General features: G+C 46.2%; 1 protein-coding gene across 7 annotated transcripts in view; it reads right to left on the bottom strand.

Moving 5' to 3' along the window:
* Nucleotides 1–2,923: 2,923 nt before the first annotated feature.
* Nucleotides 2,924–24,507, bottom strand: part of cxxc4 (CXXC finger 4) — a 41,257-nt gene continuing 19,673 nt past the window's right edge. For 5 of the 7 annotated variants that reach the window (XM_046334382.1, XM_046334378.1, XM_046334380.1 and 2 more), the window contains one exon: nt 2,924–4,697. In XM_046334382.1, the coding sequence (XP_046190338.1) occupies nt 4,653–4,697 (45 nt within the window). In that variant the 3' untranslated portion in view covers nt 2,924–4,652. The remainder of the gene's footprint in view (nt 4,698–24,507) is intronic. The other 2 variants (XR_006835726.1, XR_006835725.1) reach the window with 2 other exon arrangements.

The raw sequence follows: 24,507 nt of genomic DNA, 5'->3' as shown, positions 1-24,507 counted from the left end.
GAGAGAGAGGGTGGGAGGGAGAGAGAGAGGGTGGGAGGGAGAGAGAGAGGGGTGGGAGGGAGAGAGAGAGAGGGTGGGAGGGAGAGAGAGAGGGGTGGGTGGGAGGGAGAGAGAGAGGGTGGGAGGGAGAGAGAGAGGGTGGGAGGGAGGGAGAGAGAGAGAGGGTGGGAGGGAGAGAGAGAGAGAGAGGTGGGAGGGAGAGAGAGAGAGAGAGAGAGAGAGAGAGAGAGAGAGAGAGAGAGAGAGAGAGAGAGAGAGAGAGAGAGAGAGAGAGAGAGAGAGGGAGGGTGGGAGAGAGAGAGGGAGGGTGGGTGGGTGGGAGAGTGACACATCGAGCTTCCCTCTCTTTTTCTCTCTGTCTCGCTTTCCTCTCCTGTGTGGTGTGACTCACCCAGAGTGGCCAAGTGTTATGTCGTGCACTGGGGAAGGCGCGCGCACGTGTGTGTGCACTGTGCATACATGAACTATCGCCTCACAGACAGAGTTGGATGTGACGGTGTAGGTTTGATGGGTTTTGTTTGGAGAAAGAGACCATTTAGAATACACATTAGGATGAACATAAAACGGATAGAAAACACAGCAGCTGTATACTTTGGAATTAATAGCTAGCTAGGCCCATCCGTGTACATACAGTACATTAGAATGACCACATGACCTGCTCAGGAAAAACTTTTGGCCCTAAACCACAGCCTGTAGTGATAAACGCATGTCTGGTCAGATCACGTGATGAGGAAAAACACCTGGCCCTTAAACTAAAACATTATTTTAGATGAGGTGGCAGTTAAAGATGCACTATGCAGAAAACGCCAATTTCTGGTTGCTAAAATTGTAATAGTTCGCCTAATTTCAGTTTATGTAAAAAAAAAAAAATAAGTATAGTGTAGAGAATCATTGTACCATCGAACTGCTGTTAAATATATTTTCTATAACCAACAATATAGGATTTTCAGCTGTTTGTGGCTGGTGTACAAAACCAAAAGTAAAAGATGCAAAAATATAACTTAAGAACGGGAAGCATAGAAATAACACATATAGAACAGCTCTACTGTTTCTTATACATGCTTTCAATAAGAATGAATGATCTATAAATCACATTTCTATGTGAATTTGGTCAGGTCACCCAAAAAGTGACATATTGCAGGTGTAAAGGAGGAAAAAACCTGCACCGTCAGGATACAGACGCATCACTTCCGCCCAACTGGAAACTCCATATTTCCCATCAACAACATTCCCATTCCCTGAGCAGCGTTCCAGTATTCACTCATTCCAAGAAAGTGACTGTGCTTTTTCCCTGTGCTAGTCCTGTGTGCCAGGGATATCTCCTTAACGGTGTGAGCATCCCTCCCCTGCAGTCAGAAATCCCTAAAGGGATTACCAGGAGGACCACAAGGACTCTAAATCTCAGTGAAGGGCATGGTTGGGGGTAAGCATCTAATCTCCTGGATGTATTCCCCCTGGAAGATAAAAGGGCATCACCATAGAAATAGAATCCATAGAAAGGGCCATCATGGATTTAAATGGAGAAGCCCGTTCTATATTCCTATGGGCAACTCACTAATTATAACAGTGTACAGTTAGGTGGTGTAGGTTTGTTGTTTAGGGCTGGTTTCCGAGACACAAATTAACTTTATAGTCTGGACTAAATTGCCTACTCAATGGAGAATATAATTTCTGAATGCAGGGGAGGGATGCTCACCCAGTTAAGGACATGTTTTTGGGCCCTAGGTCGAGGTTTCATTTTGATCCGGGAAAACGGACGTTAGAGTTTCCATTCTATGACCCAACCACCCTAATGAAATCCTATGAAGCAGGGCTGGAAATGATTTTGAACGTTCTAAAGATACCAGATAGAAAGTATTTAGAAATGATAATCAACCTACATATTTTTAAACACCTGCACTTTTTCTGGCCCGCAAATTGCTTTTGCGGTCAGAAAATTTGGCCCTCTGCTGATTTTTAAAATCCACATGTGGCCCTCGAGCCAAAATGATTGCTCACCCCTGCTGTATAGAGTCCTCCTGGCACAGCCTGTCTTACCAAGTCCCCATCCCTAGCTCCATTCCCATCTCCATCGAGATGAGCGCTGCACACATTTCATGGGAGAATACTCAGCTCATACATCTTCATCCCGTTTACTTTACCTTTTTTCTCCTTTACCCCCCCCCCCCCACACACACACACACTCAGTGCAGGAGGGGGAAAACGGTACCACAGGGGCCTGAGGACTTTAAATCGCAGTTTCCAGACTGATCCAGGAGAGGAAAGGGAGGACGAGAAGAGGGGGATTAGAGGAAGCCAATCTCTGATATGGTTTAATCTCAGCGGCCGGCGCTCCCGATGCACGTTATTTATCACCTTCCCATCACGGGCGGTGGCGGGGATTTGCCACACAGACTCATCTGCCGCGGAATGCACGCAGAATGATTTCCAATGTAGCTCTCCTCTCTCAGGCCTTTTGCCGCCAGCAGCTCAAGACGCAGGTTACGGCTGCGTGGGTTTCGTTACCGAGGAGGAAAAAATCGGTCCCGGATGATTTCATCTTCCACCGTCTCCTCAGCGACCCCAGTAATTCACAGCAAACCCGAATGCACCCCTCTATCCCCTCCTCCACTCTCCCCCTCACTACTCTCGCCAACCCCCCCCAGACCTGGAAATCATTCGGGCTGCACAAGCCATCTCAGGCGCCCCCCCCTCTTCTCCTCCTTCTACCCGTGTGACAAACCACATGGGATTTCACTAGTTCTTTAAAGCCTGCTGCCTCTGGGAATGACTCTCTTCCACCATGCGACATTTTAGTATTCCGGGGGAGACGTGACTCGGGATGCAACCAATGCCGTTTATATATCCTCTCCTCGTTGTTGTTTGAGTGATGCTTCCCAGCAGCAGCAAATGAGAGAGGAAAAACATTGCAGGTGAATCATAATCCAATATTTAATTGTACAATGTGAGGATATAAATGTTGCGTTATTCGTTGCCATTCAAAATATTTGTTTTTAGTCCTTTTTTTTATTTGAACACATAAAAGCATCACAACAACAATATACAAATTCTTGTTCATCTTTAAAACCAAAACACATTTACACATGCAACAATAGGGTTTTGAAGACGATGAGTCATTTATTGAATAATTGTTGTCGTTTTTGGAATGTGTTCACTTCTTGCTTCAGCTCAGGCTTTTGTTGTTATTGTGTCTCTGCAGGAGAAAGGTATGGAAAGTCCCGTACTTCCAGAATAACTGGAGTCAGACAGATACTCACAGTGAACATATATCACTTATAATGTATACAACTGTTGTCAGATATGTAAACTGTACTGTTGACTTAATATTCCATTTGAATCATGTTAATTTAACCTCAGAATCCCTTTACTAGTATTATTAATTACTCCATTTTAGGCAGCTTGGGTGTAATAACCGGTAACACTTTACTTAGTCTGCAAGTATATATCATAAACCTCATAAGACATTGTAACGGACATTACATGCTTATAACAAGTAATGAAGCAATATACCTGCTTATAAACAAGCAATAAAGCATTATACCTGCTTATAAACAAGCAATAAAGCATTATACCTGCTAATAACAAGTAATGAAGCATTATACCTGCTAATAACAAGTAATGAAGCATTATACCTGCTAATAACAAGTAATGAAGCATTATACCTGCTAATAACAAGTAATGAAGCATTATACCTGCTTATGCCTGCAGGATATAAGTAGAGGCATTATACCTGCAGGATTTAAGTATAGTGTTACCTATAAGATGACCTTTGTATTTCAAACAAAAACCCAGAAGATGGTCAGGAGGTGGCAAGACAGTTACATGAAATAGCGAATCATAACACCATCTTTGAAGCGTATCAAAACCAAAGAGAAACAGTCTGGCTCACAACCACCCCTTTGTGCAGTAACTGTAACACAACGATGCTCCTTTTTGTTTTCCAAAAAAGTACAACTCGCTACACAAGACAATGTGCCCTGTTTCGTAACGTGCTGGACAAAAACTGAAAGAAACCCCAAATGAAAGCATCTAAATAATAATGCCGTTCTCTCTGGCATGGTGTGTCACTTATATGATACATCACATTTACCAAGGAGGACCTTATAGTTTCCCCCAGTCAGAGGCGCGCACACACACAAACAGGGAATGCAAGCATTAAACAAAAATGACACATTTTATAAAAAATAATTCAGCTTCGATATAATAATTTGAAAACGGAAATAAAGGGAAAACACAAGCAGAATAATCAACTTTAAAGATTATTGCTCCAAGGTTGTGTGTGACGATCACATGATCAATCCCAGCAGCGGCCATCTTTGTTGTTGACGTATTGGTGATGATTGTCCATTGAGTCCTTTACATAAGATTGACTGTAAACTTTACAGCCAAACAACACTGAAACACATTCATATACACCGAAAATAGACATTATGATACTGTCAAAAGGTACAATAATTACACAGGAAAGGAAATTACAGAGTTAAACCAACACCATAATGTTTATCGTTTCATCTTTTTAGAGTTTCTGTCTCCTGGTTTAAAAACTGGGAGGTTGTTTGGGTTCTCTGAACCCCCAGTGCTTCCTGCAGTGATGTCATCAGAGTTCTAACTGGACCTCTGACCGCGTGTTGATGTCACTAAGGTCGGGCGCTCTAAAAGAACCACCGGAATGCCTCTCCATTGTTGACTGGTGTCCTCTGTAGGAGAAACCAAAAGAGCAAAGGCAAACGGTTAGCAACAGTTACCAAGGCGAAAGGGAAAGTGTATCTTTCTTCTTTTGAGCATTTTAAAACCAAGGGGAAAAAATGTGAGTACAGTATACAAGGCCACTGGGGCACAAGGAGGCCTACTGTATGTTGTCTGAGGTGGCCCGGGTTTCACCTTAGAATCTTTATTTTCTCTCACAAAGAACACTTTGTTGAAAGACCACAACAGCTGAGCAGTCAAATCACTCACTTCTTCAACCCAGACATACCTTAGTTATCCCCACGTTTAATTTCCTCTAAGAGCGTCCCAAGGTTAAAGACACCTCCAGTACCTACCACCCACCTCCCTAAAAAAACACCCACACCCAAATAAATCACTACACCATGATGAAATATTCACCACAAAATTCCCATGATGCAACAATGAGGCGTTTAATTACGGGAAGCTCCAGCCGCAGTGAGGGGGAACCAGCGCGTCATTTCAATTTGGGGCCGCGCCAGCCCCACTACACTGGAGTGACAGCCACTTCCTTTTTGGAAACCAACTACCATTTTTAATTCACAACATAGAAAAAGAGTCCCCGGAAATCCCCATAACCAATTAGCTGTTTTTTGTGTGTTTTTCCCCCTCCAGCTCGATGGAAACGGTGGTGTCTGATTGAAACAAAAAATCACTTTACTCTGAGCAGAGAGGAGTGGAAGAGAGAGGAGGGGAAATGTGATATTTCAATATGAGTATAATCACGGACTCTTCACAGAGGAGGTGGATGAGTGTCTTAGGGCTAGGTACTCTGATATAACCAAGATGTGGGCTGCATTAACAACAAGTAGCCCGCCAATTCTGGTGCTATGATACAGTATATCATATAATCCTACGTGGGATGAGCTTAAATATTGGTACGCAAAACATGTATTCCTTCAATCACCCGTTGATGCATATAACAAAAGATCCAGCAACATACAATTTATTCAACTTTCCTTCTGTATTTTGTCAACAAAACCGCCATGTGAGACATGCCAGGTACACAGCTTTATATTGCAACATTATATTGCAACAATGCAACAAATTGCAACAATAAACAAGGATGCAAATGCACATTTTTCCACCACAAAACAGGTGTTTCTCTAGAAAGTCACACAGATCGGACCTGAAGAGGGAATATGGGTAGAGATCCAGCACTGTGTTCGTGAACCAGGTGATGGGTAAGCGGCCAAGCACACAGCTAAGCACTTGTGTAACAACAACCAACTAATTGATGTACCAGCGAGTCAGTCAGTGAACCAATGAAGCACAGGGAGGGAGGCTACAATTCTATCAATACGGCCAAACACTAACATTACTGAATACAGGCCTACTCACCTCACCCCCCCCCAATCAGAATGGGTTACGACGCACAACGGTTTCATCATAACCTCTCTGGTCCGTTATGTCACCTGCCCCTTTCCACTTCACAAAACCCACACAGGCACAGTAATGTCTCAACTCATTAGACGGGAAGCATTCATACATTAAATCACGAGACACCACTTTCCTACAGTATGAATTCCTACAGTATACAGAGAAAGTAAGCAGTTGTACAATTACAAAATACATGTTTCATTCCTACAAATTCCTACAGTATTTAGCTGGCTAATTGAAAAATGCCACTTTACCACTTTAGTAATGTAGGTTAATTTACAGGCCCAGTTAATGGAATTTACAGACGACCTCCCCCCCAGTGTAACCGTCAGCCAACCAGGAAAGCATTTCAAGTACATCTTATGGCAACATTATTCAATTAGTAAGGTTCAACACAACCATGTATTCATTTATTCAATTAACACACTTTTTTTAGGTGTTTTTTTCTCTGCTCTTTGGTTGAGTGCTCTGTTTACCATTATTTCAAGTGGGCTAAAACGCAGGATAACCCCACACTTACAGGAACCTATTCCCCCACATCTACTTCCCACCTGTACTGGCAGGCTAACACTACTGTCGCCTGTTGGCGATACAAAAAGACTCAATGAAATACTGGAGATCACAACATGGAAATGACTGAATGTCCTCAACGCTTCTCCTCTGGTTGGAATAGAGGTGGGAATGGAAGACAGCAGAATCCAGGAGAATGGAACCGGTCCAGACGCAGCTAACAGAGAGTTAGCCAACATCAGAACGTGTCATGCCTTAACAAATGCTGAAGTAACATACTGAAAGAGAATATAGCAAGGCTGTGAAGGTTACGAACACATGGTTCCCGCAGACGTCTCAAACTATCTATGAATGAAGGCGAGTGTCAGAATAATGTCGGCTAATACAAACTGAAAGAGTGAAAATGTGTGTGAAATTTTGGAGTGAAACGTGGAGAAAGGGAGACAGAGATTCTTGGCAACAGAGAGAGCTACAGAGCTGAAGCAGACAGCGAGAGAGAGCGAGAGCGAGAGAGAGAAGTGGGAGAGGAGCCTAAAAGTAATCCGCAGTACGAGACGCATTTCCATGTTCACACGTAATTAAGAAGCGGCCCAGCCATGGGAAAGAACCTGCACCAGGAGCAGATCCTTGAAATTAAACCCCAAAATAAGAATGTGAAAGAAATATATGGGAGTGCCGCAATGTGTTCGTCCAATAACCAGGATCTACATTCTAAGAGCAAGAAAAAACAATAAGCAACATGGAACCCTGTGCTGAAGCTCACTCCACCACCACACTCCTAAAACATGATACTTTACCAGAGGGCATTTGACATGACAGAGCCATGCCAAACCATGCTGTACTGAGCTAGCCGGGTTACACATCCACCAAAGTCACTCCACCACCACACTCCTAAAACATGATACTTTACCAGAGGGCATTTGACATGACAGAGCCATGCCAAACCATGCTGTACTGAGCTAGCCGGGTTACACATCCACCAAAGTCACTCCACCACCACACTCCTAAAACATGATACTTTACCAGAGGGCATTTGACATGACAGAGCCATGCCAAACCATGCTGTACTGAGCTAGCCGGGTTACACATCCACCAAAGTCACTCCACCACCACACTCCTAAAACATGATACTTTACCAGAGGGCATTTGACATGACAGAGCCATGCCAAACCATGCTGTACTGAGCTAGCCGGGTTACACATCCACCAAAGTCACTCCACCACCACACTCCTAAAACATGATACTTTACCAGAGGGCATTTGACATGACAGAGCCATGCCAAACCATGCTGTACTGAGCTAGCCGGGTTACACATCCACCAAAGTCACTCCACCACCACACTCCTAAAACATGATACTTTACCAGAGGGCATTTGACATGACAGAGCCATGCCAAACCATGCTGTACTGAGCTAGCCGGGTTACACATCCACCAAAGTCACTCCACCACCACACTCCTAAAACATGATACTTTACCAGAGGGCATTTGACATGACAGAGCCATGCCAAACCATGCTGTACTGAGCTAGCCGGGTTACACATCCACCAAAGTCACTCCACCACCACACTCCTAAAACATGATACTTTACCAGAGGGCATTTGACATGACAGAGCCATGCCAAACCATGCTGTACTGAGCTAGCCGGGTTACACATCCACCAAAGTCACTCCACCACCACACTCCTAAAACATGATACTTTACCAGAGGGCATTTGACATGACAGAGCCATGCCAAACCATGCTGTACTGAGCTAGCCGGGTTACACATCCACCAAAGTCACTCCACCACCACACTCCTAAAACATGATACTTTACCAGAGGGCATTTGACATGACAGAGCCATGCCAAACCATGCTGTACTGAGCTAGCCGGGTTACACATCCACCAAAGTCACTCCACCACCACACTCCTAAAACATGATACTTTACCAGAGGGCATTTGACATGACAGAGCCATGCCAAACCATGCTGTACTGAGCTAGCCGGGTTACACATCCACCAAAGTCACTCCACCACCACACTCCTAAAACATGATACTTTACCAGAGGGCATTTGACATGACAGAGCCATGCCAAACCATGCTGTACTGAGCTAGCCGGGTTACACATCCACCAAAGTCACTCCACCACCACACTCCTAAAACACGATACTTTACCAGAGGGCATTTGACATGACAGAGCCATGCCAAACCATGCTGTACTGAGCTAGCCGGGTTACACATCCACCAAAGTCACTCCACCACCACACTCCTAAAACATGATACTTTACCAGAGGGCATTTGACATGACAGAGCCATGCCAATCCATGCTGTACTGAGCTAGCCGGGTTACACATCCACCAAAGTCACTCCACCACCACACTCCTAAAACATGATACTTTACCAGAGGGCATTTGACATGACAGAGCCATGCCAAACCATGCTGTACTGAGCTAGCCGGGTTACACATCCACCAAAGTCACTCCACCACCACACTCCTAAAACATGATACTTTACCAGAGGGCATTTGACATGACAGAGCCATGCCAAACCATGCTGTACTGAGCTAGCCGGGTTACACATCCACCAAAGTCGCTTGAACCATGCTAAACAAAAAGGACACTGCTAAAATAAATGATGGAGCCAACACAGTTTGCTTTGGGTCGGCACGATAGTGTGCAAAAGGTATAAGCTTCCCTAGTCCAGAAACATGACAGTTTGTTAGGTAGAAGACTGAGGCAGTGAGAGAAAGGAGGGTAAGGGGAGGATGTTTATGTTGATCCATACATTCGGTCATTGATCAGTCCCTGGATGGAAGTGTGATGCTCCACTCTCCACAATAATGACCCTGATGTGGGCGCTCGCCATGTCTCCGTTTTGTTAAGTCCTGCGCTATCGATCTATTTGGCGGTGGGGACTCTTGAGTGCTGCTTGCATTGTGTGTCTGAGACAGAGTATGTGTGTGTGTTCTCAGATTCCCTCGTTCTCCCAGGTCCCTTGCCTTGGCTCACTGCAGTGACCAGGCACAAAGGCAGCTCAATTAGCACAGCTCCACGTCTCCTCGCTCCCCCGCCTGCCTCCACAGCATCCCATCGAAATCACTCCATCAACCCACCGCCAGAGAGAAAGGAGGCAGAGAGAGGGGGGGGGTGTAGTAGATAAATGGAGAAGAGAAATAAGATGAGGGAGGGAGAGAAAGAGATGGAGAAACGAAACAGAATGGCACAGCGTGTGAGAGCAGAGAGAGAGAGGGAGGGAAAAGGAGGGTGAGGAGGGCTGATAGTGTTGCTCCCCTGTCCCCGGCGTAACACTGAGGTTTCACCTCATATCAAGCCAGAGTAACGCAGCGGCTCAGCCTCACGTCAACACCACTGGAACCCTGACGCCACCAGAGGAGCATAACTACCCAGCTACAATAACACACAGGTAAGGAACACAATGTGAGACACTACTGGAACCCTGACGCCACCAGAGGAGCATAACTACCCAGCTACAATAACACACAGGTAAGGAACACAATGGTAAACCCTGGAACACAATGTACAATAACACACAGGTAGAACACAATGTGAGACACTACTGGAACCCTGACGCCACCAGAGGAGCATAACTACCCAGCTACAATAACACACAGGTAGACACTACTGGAACCCTGACACCAGAGGAGCATAACTACCCAGCTACAATAACACACAGGTAGACACAATGTGAGACACTACTGGAACCCTGACGCCACCAGAGGAGCATAACTACCCAGCTACAATAACACACAGGTAAGGAACACAATGTGAGACACTACTGGAACCCTGACGCCACCAGAGGAGCATAACTACCCAGCTACAATAACACACAGGTAAGGAACACAATGTGAGACACTACTGGAACCCTGACGCCACCAGAGGAGCATAACTACCCAGCTACAATAACACAGGTAGGAACACAATGTGAGACACTACTGGAACTGACCCACCAGAGGAGCATAACTAAGCTAAATAACACACAGGTAAGGAACACAATGTGAGACACTACTGGAACCCTGAACGCCACCAGAGGAGCATAACTACCCAGCTACAATAACACACAGGTAAGGAACACAATGTGAGACACTACTGGAACCCTGACGCCACCAGAGGAGCATAACTACCCAGCTACAATAACACACAGGTAAGGAACACAATGTGAGACACTACTGGAACTCTGACGCCACCAGAGGAGCATAACTACCCAGCTACAATAACACACAGGTAAGGAACACAATGTGAGACACTACTGGGTTGGACTTTAACCGAGTGAAGAGATTCACAACTCCCCTGAAAAATACAAATGACTCCAAACCCCCAAACTGGAAAGGTCCTGACATTTAAAGCAGAGCCACAGAGTTCAGGTAAATATCTTTAAAAAGGGACATGGGGGAGACAGGAAGTCAGAGTTCACACGGACTGGGATGTGTTCCGGGTTGCCCCAGAATAACATTGAGTTCACGAGGAAGTGTTCCCATTGTGACTATTAAAACCTACCCTAACCAGAAACCGTGGACAGATTCGTGCAAAGCTGAAAGCGTGAACCACTACATTTAACCACGTCAAGTTGACTGGGACGATGACCAAGTACAAACAGTCCAGTTATGCCCTCCATAAGGCAATCAGACAAGCAAAATGACAGGAAAAGGGAAGTCAAAGTGAGACAAAGTGAAGTCGCAATTCAACGGCACAGACACAAGACGTATGTGGCAGGGACTCCAGACAATCACGGATTAGAAAGGGAAAACCAGCCACGTCGCGGACACCGACGTCTTTCTCCCAGACAAGCTAAACACCTTCACCCGCTTCAAGGAAAACAGTGCCACCGACGCGGGTCACGGCCACTCCCGAGGATTGTGAGCTCTCCATCTCAATGGCTGATGTGAGTAAGACATTTAAGCGTGTTAACCCTCGCAAGGCTGCCGTCCCAAACGGCATCCCTAGCCGCGTCCTCAGAGCATGCGCAGACCAGCTGGCTGGAGTGTACACAAACATATTCAATCTCTCCCTATCCCAGTCGGTTGTTCCCACTTGCTTCAAGATGTCCACAATTGTTCCTGTACCCAGGAAAGCAAAGGTAACTGAACTAAATGACTATCGACCCGTAGCACTCACCTCTGTCATCCTGAAGTGCTTTGAGAGACTAGTTAAGGATCATATCACCTCGACCTTACCTGACCATGCATGTGGCCATGCATGTCTCCAACGCAATCATCAAGTTTGCAGAGGATACAACAGTGGTAGGCCTGACTACTAACAACAACAACGAAACAGCCTACAGGGAGGAGGTGAGGGCCTCCCCTCAACAAAGCGAAGGAGCTGATCATGGACTTCACGAGGCTAAAGAAATTTGTCTTGGCCCCTAAGACCCTCAAACTTTTACAGATGCACCACTGAGAGCACTCTGTCGGGCTGTATCACCACGTGGTAGAGCAACGGCAACGTCCGCAACCACAGGGCTCTACAGAGAGCGGCGTTGTCAGCCCAACGCCTCACCGGGGGCACACTGCCTGCCCTCCAGGACATCCACAGCACCCGGTGTGTCACAGGAAGGCCAAGATGATCATCAAGGAACTCCGCCACCCCAGTCACGGCCTGTTTACCCCGCTACCATCCAGAAGGCAAGGTCAATACAGGTTCATTAAAGCTGGGACAAAGGGACTGGAAAAAACAGCTTCCATCTCAAGGCCATCAGACTGTTAAATTGTCAACACTAGCCGGCCTCCGCCCAGTACATTACCCTGTACAATACCCAGTACATTACCCTGTACAATACCCAGTACATTACCCTGTACAATACCCAGTACATTACCCTGTACAATACCCTGTACATTACCCTGTACAATACCCTGTACATTACCCTGTACAATACCCAGTACATTACCCTGTACAATACCCAGTACATTACCCTGTACATTACCCAGTACATTACCCTGTACATTACCCTGTACAATACCCAGTACATTACCCTGTACAATACCCAGTACATTACCCTGTACAATACCCGCGACCAAGTCGTTCTTTCTTTGCTCCGTGGCAACGTTCTTATCCCCTGCTTGCTGCTAACCAGCTACACAGTCACGACATCTGCAGCCAGAATAACAGCAAAGTAGCTGTTTTCTATTGCCATTCATTTGGATACATCCATAACAATAAGCTGATAATGCCTGATAATGCCTGGTAGAGCTAGAAAAGCTTGCCTTCTCGTCAGAACACTCGGCAACTCTGTTAATTACGAGGAGACAGTATTGGATATCAAAGACTACGCTAAAAGCTAGCTAGATATTTGTTGGTAGCAAACTTGCCAATATAACAATTAAATAAAAAAATATCAGTTGCTGAAAACAGCTGGTGAAAATAGCAACATGTGGGAGGATTTGACAGTTTTAATGGCGGAGAGAACCGGAGAAATGAATTAATGTTCATCACTCACCACGTTAGGGCATCAGATGCTCAACAAAAATGTGTCTCTAAAAACAAATCAATACTAGCTAACTTTTTTCCTCGTTGGACCTGCGTTTACAATGTAGTTTTGTGTAGTTGTTGGTTTAGCTTTCTGTGACTGTAGAGAGTATGATCTGAATGTGTAAGCACATATTGCATCTTGATTTCAAGGTGTCCTGTTATCTGGTTTTAATGTTCATACTAGAATACCCTTCTAGCCAATCAGAAACAAGTATTCAACAATGCTGTGGTATAAATATATGTATACTCCGGAGTCTTCCTAATATTTCTTTATTTCTAAATTCCATTATTGTACTTTTTAATATGTGTATTGTTAGATATTATTGCAGTGTTGGAGCTAGGAACACAAACATTTTGCTAAACCTGCAATAAAATTAGCTAAATATATGTATGCGACCAAAATAAATAGATTTGCACTAGTCTGGCCTTTCTCTCCTAGAAGGATACAGTGAGGTCCTGACGACAGCTGATGCTGATTGGCCATGGCAGTGTAGTTAATGGTGGGAGTCTGGCGTGTCCTGATTGAGGAGGAGGGGTGAGAGGAGGAGGGTTGAAAAAGGGATGAGGTGGAGGAAGAGAGTTGAAAAGGGGAGGGGAGGAGGGGGGTGAGAGGTAGATGGGGGGGGGAGGAGAAAGATGGGATGAGGAGGAGAGGGCTGCTGACTCATAATCAACCCCCCTGATCTGATAGTCTGTCAGGGCTGTTGTGATAACACATACCAGATAGCATCCAAACACATCCCTCCTCCCTTTCTCTTTCTCACATTCACAGTCTAATGCGCACACACACACACACACACACACACACACACACACACACACACACACACACACACACACACACACACACACACACACACACACACACACACACACACACACACACACACACACACACACACACACACACCCGGCAGGCAGGCGTCACACAGAGCAGAGTGTAGCATTGGTAGGGTCCAGAGATAAACCACTCAAGACGATGAGGACGATAATGGGCCACGCCGCAGCACCTCAAATTCAATCAACGCCCGCACGTCAATGGGAATGAGCGTAAAAGTGAAATATGCTCGCCGGCGTGCGCTAAAAGACGCCACCCAGGGCCGGGCTTGAAACAACAACATCTAGGAGAGACGAACAGAGGGGAAAAAAGGAGAAAATGAAAATACCGTCTCTCCCGTCCTCTCTACACGGCTCAGCAGCGGCGGCTGCTTCCAGGAGGAAGAGTCCCACTGGCATTCAGAGCAGCCCTACTTTAACCACAGACGGTGAATAAATTACCCTTTTGAACTTGGGGTGATTGCAAATGTGCCCTGGTTCCCTTGAGACATGTCTGGCACTAACCTTCTCTTACAATCTCCCCTTCCCCTTCCCCAAACATACACACACACACACACACACACACACACACACACTTCCCCACCGCTACGGTCATGAAACTTAATTCAGCCGTAATTACGCCAGACCATTTCTGAGCAGTACTAACTCCCTGTTCGGCCACACACTCTCTCTTTATGCTTCTGACTGAACAGAATATTCAAGGAACTTTACTACTTTCTCTCCCTCCGTCTCGCTCAAAGTAAAAGAAACTGTGCTAGGGATGAAAAAAAAGAGTCTGGGAAAAATGTGTGAAGTGTCTGAAAAATCAGAGCAGAGGGAGAGAGACAGACACACACAGAGAGACAGACACACACACAGAGACACACACACACACACACACACACACACACACACACACACACACACACACACACACACACACACACACACACACACACACACAGACAGACACACAGAGACAGACAGACAGACACACACACACACACACAGACAGACACACACACAGAGACAGACACACACACACACAGAGACAGACACACACACACACAGAGACAGACACACACACAGAGACAGACACACACACACACAGAGACAGACACACACACAGAGACAGACAGACACACACACACAGAGACAGACACACACACACACAGAGACAGACACACACACACACAGACAGACACACACACACACAGAGACAGACACACACACAGAGACAGACACACACACACAGACACAGACAGACACACACACACACACACAGAGACACAGACACACAGAGACAGACACACACACACAGAGACAGACACACAGAGACACACACACACACAGACACACAGAGACACACACACACACACACACACACACACACACAGAGACACACACAGAGACACACACACACACACACACACACACACACACACACACACACACACACACACACACACACACACACACACACACACACACACACACACACACACACACACACACACACACACACACACACACACACACACACACACACACACACACACACACACACACAAGCTTCTCAGGAGACACACATAGTTCATTGTCACTGGGCAGACCTCCTTCCCCTCCACACTCTCACCAGGGGAGGCTGAACTGAAGTGAATAGCAGTCTGGGGAGAGTGGTGTTCTTCTCGGCTGCCTGATGTGCTCTGCTCCAGAACGCCTCATTATAACACACAGCCCCCATCCATACGTTACCCTGACGCAGCCATTATTTATTAACGGCTAGACTGACTGGGAACCAGGCCACCTTCCAACAACTGCTGCAATCCTTTGGAGGAGTCAATCCTGACAGCCCTGGTGTTCTGCTAATAAAATACAACACACACAAAGCTATAGATACACACGTGGGGACACACACACACGCACCCGCTCGTTGACACTAGGCTAGCAGTCTCTCCCAACGCGCTGCCCCTCAACCGTGATTAAAAACGCATTCCACACGCCGTAACAACTGCAACCCAAACTGAAACTCAAGTACAAGCGAAGGTCAAACAATTTGGTTCTTTTTTTCCGCCCCAAAGTTCCCGCTGCCACAAAACCCAGCAACGCCACGTCAAGGCAAAGCAGGCTGCTACTGTCTAGATCGGCCCTTTCACCATGTCGCAACATCTTGAAATTAAACGGTTAAGAGGAGAAGAAAAAAAATCACCTTGATGAATTTCTTTACGCTCTTAAGTGGAGGCAGACAAAGGTAAAGAGGAAGGATGTGGGGGAAAGAAACTCAAGCTGTCAGAACCAACCAAAGTGCAGCCTAGGTAGGAGAGAGAGCCAGTCACAGATTCTGGGCTGCTCTCCACGGCTGTGTTCCAAATGGCAACCTATTCTCTATACAGTACATCGCTTTTGAACAGGGCCAATTGGCCTCCAGTCAAAAGTAACGCACCAAGTAGGGAATAAGGTGCATTTGGGACACAAGCCCAGTTCTCCCTGCCTGGAAGAAGTTTCAGCAGTGGTGCAGTCAGCCTTAACTGATGGGTTATATACTGCCTGTCACGTCCTTCTGAGGGAATATTGGGGCGTTGCAGAGACTCACACCTGGAAGGAACGGCAATCCATCACCACCTGCACTCTGAGAGGTGTGTGTGTGTGTGTGTGTGTGTGTGTGTGTGTGTGTGTGTGTGTGTGTGTGTGTGTGTGTGTGTGTGTGTGTGTGTGTGTGTGTGTGTGTGTTTACGTGCATGCTTCAGATCTCATCGACGCTCCTAGCCAATATACCAGCCACCCAACGCCTGCTTATAACCCTACTCCTCATCCATCCAAGGCCGCCATCGCGGACAGACCAATCACCTACACGCCATTGCTCCACTCCCAACACACACACACAACCTCGGCCGCCTTCCCTGCATCAAACGTCAGTCATAACGCAAACACCCCCCTTCTACATCTATCTTCAACCAGAGAGAATATTACCTACGCAACGATAACCATCAAAAAGTGTTGGGTTGGTCTTGGGGGGGCAGAGACGTGGCAAAGGGAATAAACCATTTGCGCTGAGATGAAATCCTCCTCTTCCTCTCCAGCATCAGATGCATCACTCTTCCTCGTGGATTAGCCGTATGGTTTGTGGCCGAGCCCGTTTGCTCCACTACACTAGATACACATGTTCACAGTGCAACAGATGAACTAGTGTTAGCCAGAACGGCTGTGCAGCAGCAATAGTCACAGTGCAACAGATGAACTAGTGTTAGCCAGAACAGCTGTGCAGCAGCAATAGTCACAGTGCAACAGATGAACTAGTGTTAGCCAGAACGGCTGTGCAGCAGCAATAGTCACAGTGCAACAGATGAACTAGTGTTAGCCAGAACGGCTGTGCAGCAGCAATAGTCACAGTGCAACAGATGAACTAGTGTTAGCCAGAACGGCTGTGCAGCAATAGTCACAGTGCAACAGATGAACTAGTGTTAGCCAGAACGGCTGTGCAGCAATAGTCACAGTGCAACAGATGAACTAGTGTTAGCCAGAACGGCTGTGCAGCAATAGTCACAGTGCAACAGATGAACTAGTGTTAGCCAGAACGGCTGTGGAGCAGCAATAGTCACAGTGCAACAGATGAACTAGTGTTAGCCAGAACAGCTGTGCAGCAGCAATATTCTGGCATGTTTATCAAACACAGTTAGGCTTTTACTCATAAATCTATGAATCATACCAAAATAATGCTCTAACATGTAATTTAACAAAACCACAATGACTAATCCTATATTATAAACTGGGCAGTTCGAGCCCTGAATGCTGATTGGCTGACAGCCATGGTATATCACGGGTATGACAAAATATTTATTTTTACTTATTATGTTAGTGACCAGTTTATAATAGCAATAAGTCACCTTGGGGGTTTGTTGGTGTATGACCAATATACCGCGGCTAAGGTCTGTATCCAGGCACTCAGCGTTGAGTCGTGCTTAACTTCTTGGATATAGGGGGCGCTCTTTTAATTTATGGATAAAAAAACGTTCCCATTTTAAACAAGATATTTTGTCACGAAAAGATGCTCAACTGTGCATATAATTGGCAGCTTTGGAAAGAAAACACTGACGTTTCCAAAACTGCAAAGATATTATCTGTGAGTGCCACAGAACTGATGCTACAGGCGAAACCAAGATGAAACTTCAAACAGGAAATGAGCAAACTTTTTGAGGCAATGTTTTCCATTGTCTCCTTATATGGCTGTGAATGCGCCCTGAACGAGCCTACACGTTCTGCCGTTTCCGCAAGGTGTCTGCAGCATTGTGACGTGTTTGTAGGCATATCATTGGAAGATTGGCCATAAGAGACTACATTTACCAGGTGTCCGCCCGGTGTCCTTTGTCGAAATTGGTGCGTAATTTTCAGCTGCACGCATTCAGCTATGTGATTCAGAGGAGAAAGCACACTTCCACGAACGATATATCATCGAAGAGATATGTGAAAAACACCTTGAGGATTGATTCTAAACAACGTTTACCATGTTTCAGTCGATATTATGGAGTTAATTTGGAAAAAAGTTTGGCGTTTTGATGACTGAATTTTCGTTTTTTTTTTGGTAGCCAAACGTGTCGAACAAAACGGAGCGATTTCTCCTACACAAAGAATCTTTCAGGAAAAACTGAACATTTGCTATCTAACTGAGTCTCATTGAAAACATCTGAAGTTCTTCAAAGGTAAATTATTTTATTTGAATGCTTTTCTTGTTTTTGTGAAAATGTTGCCCGCTGAATGCTAATGCTAAATGCTACGCTAGCTATCAATACTGTTACACAAATGCTTGTTTTGCTATGGTTGAAAAGCATATTTTGAAAATCTGAGATGACAGTGTTGTTAACAAAAGGCTAAGCTTGAGAGCTAGCATATTTATTTCATTTCATTTGTGATTTTCATGAATAGTTAATGTTGCGTTATGGTAATGAGCTTGAGGCTGTATTCACGATCCCGGATTCGGGATGGCTAGAATCAAGAGGTTAAGAACAGTCCTTAGCCGTGGTAAATTGGCCATATAACACACCCCCTTGGGCCTTATTGCTTAAATAACAGTCTTAATTCTAAGAGTTGCATGTTTCTGCTAACCCTTCTACTAGTAAGGGCATAAGGGCAGTAAAAGCCTTGTTGAGTGCAGCCCAGCTATGGGAATGAAAAAGACTGGCCAATGAACCCTTCTCTTTTCAGTAGCCATGAGTCCTAGGCCTATCAGTACAGATACAATCAGGATATCAACCCCCACATTTCCTCAACACCCATGATGACGCAGTGTAGCAATACAACTGTAAAGATCAGTCAGATAGATATACTGTATCACCCGAGTAACAAAAGCCTTTTAAGATCTTTATTTCAAATAAAAAAGACTCATAAAATGGTAAATAAATATTAACAGGTCATGAATATTTAAACAATTAAAAGCTCTTGAACTTGAAGCAGTTGAGATTTAAATCCTCCAGCCAGGTCTTAAAATGGCTGCAGACAGTACAGGTGTTGAACACACACACTGTTAAGTAACGTTGTACTTCTATAATGATCCTGTAAGTGCTATAACCAAACCGCTATAGGACACCTTTAACAAGCTTTATGAGAGAAGTGTCTCATAAATGTCCTTGAAATGACTTTAGCCTCTTATTAAGCAGCTGATAGACGATGACATGTTTTTTTTCAATGCAAAGCGAGACATATTAAATAGTATATTAATAAATGACAGGAATGCAAAGTGTCAAACTATTCCATTGGCCCTTGAATAGGCCTTTCCCAAAGCAGCATGTACAGGAAGCAAAACGTTGGAATAAAGCTGTTATTTTCACCTGAGCCAGATCTTTCTTCCACACCATCTGTCTTCCAATGAGAACGCACGACAGACACCACCTCAAAAAGACATCAACCAACCAATCAAACCTCATCTCAATCTGCAACACTGCACTAATACGAGCAGACAGAGAACCTAAGTTACCCAAGTCACTCCTCTAATAGTATAACAGTGGGTTAAATGTGCCCTGGCGTGCACCGGGCAGCGTGCGCGCCCCACGTTCCAACTCATCATGCATCCTCGGAGCAAATCAAGCTAAGTGTGTTGCGGATGTTTCGTGAGTAATGAGGAATTTGGGAGGTTTTTGCTGACTGCTCGATACGGAGTGGAGGGGCGGGGGTGTATGTTGGCATGCTTAAGAGAGCTGGTGCTCAGGGGGGTGTATGTTGGCATGCTTAAGAGAGCTGGTGCTCAGGGGGGTGTGCTTATGTTGGCATGCTTAAGAGAGCTGGTGCTCAGGGGGGGGGTGTATGTTGGCATGCTTAAGAGAGCTGGTGCTCAGGGGGGGGGTGTATGTTGGCATGCTTAAGAGAGCTGGTGCTCAGGGGGGGTGTATGTTGGCATGCTTAAGAGAGCTGGTGCTCAGGGGGGGGGTGTATGTTGGCATGCTTAAGAGAGCTGGTGCTCAGGGGGGGGGTGTATGTTGGCATGCTTAAGAGAGCTGGTGCTCAGGGGGGGGGGGTGTATGTTGGCATGCTTAAGAGAGCTGGTGCTCAGGGGGGGTGTATGTTGGCATGCTTAAGAGAGCTGGTGCTCAGGGGGGTGTATGTTGGCATGCTTAAGAGAGCTGGTGCTCAGGGGGGTGTATGTTGGCATGCTTAAGAGAGCTGGTGCTCAGGGGGGTGTATGTTGGCATGCTTAAGGGGGGGGTGTATGTTGGCATGCTTAAGAGAGCTGGTGCTCAGGGGGGTGTATGTTGGCATGCTTAAGAGAGCTGGTGCTCAGGGGGGGTGTATGTTGGCATGCTTAAGAGAGCTGGTGCTCAGGGGGGGGGGGTATGTTGGCATGCTTAAGAGAGCTGGTGCTCAGGGGGGGGGGGGTGTATGTTGGCATGCTTAAGAGAGCTGGTGCTCAGGGGGGGTGTATGTTGGCATGCTTAAGAGAGCTGGTGCTCAGGGGGGTGTATGTTGGCATGCTTAAGAGAGCTGGTGCTCAGGGGGGGTGTATGTTGGCATGCTTAAGAGAGCTGGTGCTCAGGGGGTGTATGTTGGCATGCTTAAGAGAGCTGGTGCTCAGGGGGGGGGGGTGTATGTTGGCATGCTTAAGAGAGCTGGTGCTCAGGGGGGGTGTATGTTGGCATGCTTAAGAGAGCTGGTGCTCAGGGGGGGTGTATGTTGGCATGCTTAAGAGAGCTGGTGCTCAGGGGGGGTGTATGTTGGCATGCTTAAGAGAGCTGGTGCTCAGGGGGGGGGGGGGGGGATATGTTGGCATGCTTAAGAGAGCTGGTGCTCAGGGGGGGGGTGTATGTTGGCATGCTTAAGAGAGCTGGTGCTCAGGGGGGTGTATGTTGGCATGCTTAAGAGAGCTGGTGCTCAGGGGGGTGTATGTTGGCATGCTTAAGAGAGCTGGTGCTCAGGGGGTGTATGTTGGCATGCTTAAGAGAGCTGGTGCTCAGGGGGGGGGGGTGTATGTTGGCATGCTTAAGAGAGCTGGTGCTCAGGGGGGGGGTGTATGTTGGCATGCTTAAGAGAGCTGGTGCTCAGGGGGGGGGGGTGTATGTTGGCATGCTTAAGAGAGCTGGTGCTCAGGGGGGGGGGCTCAGGGGGTGTATGTTGGCATGCTTAAGAGAGCTGGTGCTCAGGGGGGGGGGTGTATGTTGGCATGCTTAAGAGAGCTGGTGTATGTTGGCATGCTTAAGAGAGCTGGTGCTCAGGGGGGGGGGGGTGTATGTTGGCATGCTTAAGAGAGCTGGTGCTCAGGGGGGGGGTGTATGTTGGCATGCTTAAGAGAGCTGGTGCTCAGGGGGGGTGTATGTTGGCATGCTTAAGAGAGCTGGTGCTCAGGGGGGTGTATGTTGGCATGCTTAAGAGAGCTGGTGCTCAGGGGGGGGGGTGTATGTTGGCATGCTTAAGAGAGCTGGTGCTCGGGTTGGGGGGGTCACAGGAGAGGAATTGAGAGAGAGCGAGAGAACAGATAGTGAGAAGGAAGAGAGTATGAGAAACAGAAGGGGGGAGACAGAGCGGGGAGAGAGAGAGAGAGTGAGCGAGAGGAGGAGGAGGGCAATTAGCATAGATGCAATACTGGCGCGGTCCTCCGACTTGATATTTGACCTTCTGCGAGAGCCTTGCCAAATATCGCCCTGAGAGACCCAGACAACCATATGGCAAAGTGCCGCCGGGGGCCCTGCTCAGTTTGACTCTCCTGGGCCACCGTATGCTAATGTGGGGGAACGTAATTACACTACAGTATTCCTATAGGAGCTGTACTTTACGGCGTCACTATAGCAGCAGATTTACACTGAGATAGCAATTGGGACTAATTTCATCTTGGGGGATGAGTGGAGTGGAAATGTACAGTTTTATCCAGTTTAGCATTGGGCTGGCAATGGGATGGAGGTGGAACCACTGCGTTAGAATGACAAGAACAGACATTCCCAGTCAAATTGACAAGGTCTAAAGGGGTTTTTACCATTCTAGGGATTCTATTTCTATCAACTGACCCAGTAAGAGTAAAACCTGGTCTAAACATGGAAAGGTAGTCCTATTGTTTGTGCTATATATTTCACAGCTCTACTGTCAATGCTATAGTCAGTCACACTTCACTGCCATAATGTGTGTTAACGTCCGTAATATCAAAATAGGTATTATTTCGAATGAAAATAGCCTAGTGTAAAATTCAAATAAAAACACCCACAGTCCAACATTGCTGACCAATGTATTGAGCTGTATCAACCTAGAAACACCACTCGTCATCAAAATCCAATACAACGAAGGGACAGAAACCTTTGAAAGCAGGATTTGTACATATTTTATTCCTTTTTTAGTCTGAAGAATGTATTGTTTGGAGCCCTGTAAAGAAACTAATTCTATATAAAAAGTACTCGCTATTCAGCCTCTCTGACAAAGAAGAACGGATCAAACTGCTCCCACTGTTTAAAAAAGGCTCTCACCGTCTGTGATATATTAGAAAGATATTTAGGTTCAAATTAAACAAGTCCTTGTTGCTCTTGAACGCTGCTCAGACAACCACCCCCATTTATCACGGCTGGTAAATCCCAACACATAGTCAGAGGGGGCTGACCTACTACAGAGGGGCTGGGGGGGGTTGGCCCCTGGGTCAGTCAGACCTTTACGTCTGCAGCTCCACAGCAGATAAGATCACATTGGCTGTGTTCAGTAGGGAGAAAACATTTGGAAGTGGGGAGGTGCTAGTCTGGAATTCTCCAATAAGAAACTCCATATGTTTGTTTCACAGACCAAAACATTTCTAATACTTTGTACCCTACAGGACTCCATTTAAATTAGCCTCACCTAATTCCCCTTGTGAAACTAGCAGTCTGGCCAAGCCTTCCCGCAGAGAGCTAGCCAACACTCCACTGGGAGAAAACCCTATCTGGGGTACTTTGGAGCGACAGAGGTTTCCAGAAAGCAAAACGAAGACAGAGCGAGAGGGTGAGGTCAGTGGCGTTCTAAAATGGGAAAAACAGACAGAGAGAGAGAGAGAGAAAGCAAACAGGGGAGGTTAGATGGGAAGGAAACCAAAACCAAACTACAGGACACACGTTAAGGCTGCAGGCGCAGGGTACCTGAGGGATCTGGAGTTTAGGAAACTTCCAGCCCTTTGAACGAGCGATGTCAGTGAGCGCCTGTTGGCGTGGCGGCCAGAAGAAGCCATGTGTGGCTGGTGGAAAGAGGGCCTAAGGGAGGCAACATATTGCCAGCTCCTCTGAAATGTTAAATCAAAATGCAAAGTAGGAGAGCTGAGTGTGTGTGTGTGTGTGTGTGTGTGTGTGTGTGTGTGTGTGTGTGTGTGTGTGTGTGTGTGTGTGTGTGTGTGTGTGTGTGTGTGTGTGTGTGTGTGTGTGTGTGTGTGTGTGTGTGTGTGTGTGTGTGTGTGTGTGTGTGTGTGTGTGTGTGTGTGTGTGTGTGTGTGTGTGTGTGTGTGTGTGTGTGTGTTGAGTGAGAGCAGCTCTCCACAGCATCCAGAAGAGGAGGACTGGCGCCAACATACAGGTCTGTACTAGGGGGTGGGGGGGGGGCTAAATTAGGAGGCAGGGATATTTATGGAGAAATCTACATATAAAGCATACCACATCACAAACAGTACAGTTTTAGTTGTGAAAACCCTGATGAAGGCTATGGGCAGACAGTCATCAATCAATGTGAATTATACTGTACAGGTACTGTAACACCACACAGATGAGTAATATTCTGGGAAAATTAACCAATTAAAATTAGACAATTAAAAAAAGCAAAAAAAATTGATAGTCATTACCTCTCAATTAACTATTACCACTAATTAGCAGACACTATGACCATACAAAAGCGGCAACAACATTTGACCTAACAAGCATTAACACATTCCTGGGGGCCAAAGACGTTGTTGTTGATTATGGCAGCCCCCTGCACCTCTCTGATTCAGAGGGGTTGGGTTAAATGCAGAGGACACATTTTAGTTGAATACATTCAGTTGGACAACCGACTAGGTATCCCCCTTTCCCTTTCACATGCATGTGTAACCCAACAGGTGTCTAACACACGCTAAGCCACTATTAGTATAGCCCATGGCTAATTAACACACAATTATTCAGTATGTTTCATTATTTAATAGTATAGTAATAGTATTGATACAT

The sequence above is a fragment of the Oncorhynchus gorbuscha genome, unplaced genomic scaffold (assembly GCF_021184085.1).
Source record: "Oncorhynchus gorbuscha isolate QuinsamMale2020 ecotype Even-year unplaced genomic scaffold, OgorEven_v1.0 Un_scaffold_602, whole genome shotgun sequence".
NCBI lineage: Eukaryota > Metazoa > Chordata > Actinopteri > Salmoniformes > Salmonidae > Oncorhynchus > Oncorhynchus gorbuscha.
The sequence above is the reverse complement of the archived record's forward strand: the minus strand, read 5'-3'. Positions and strand labels throughout refer to the sequence as shown.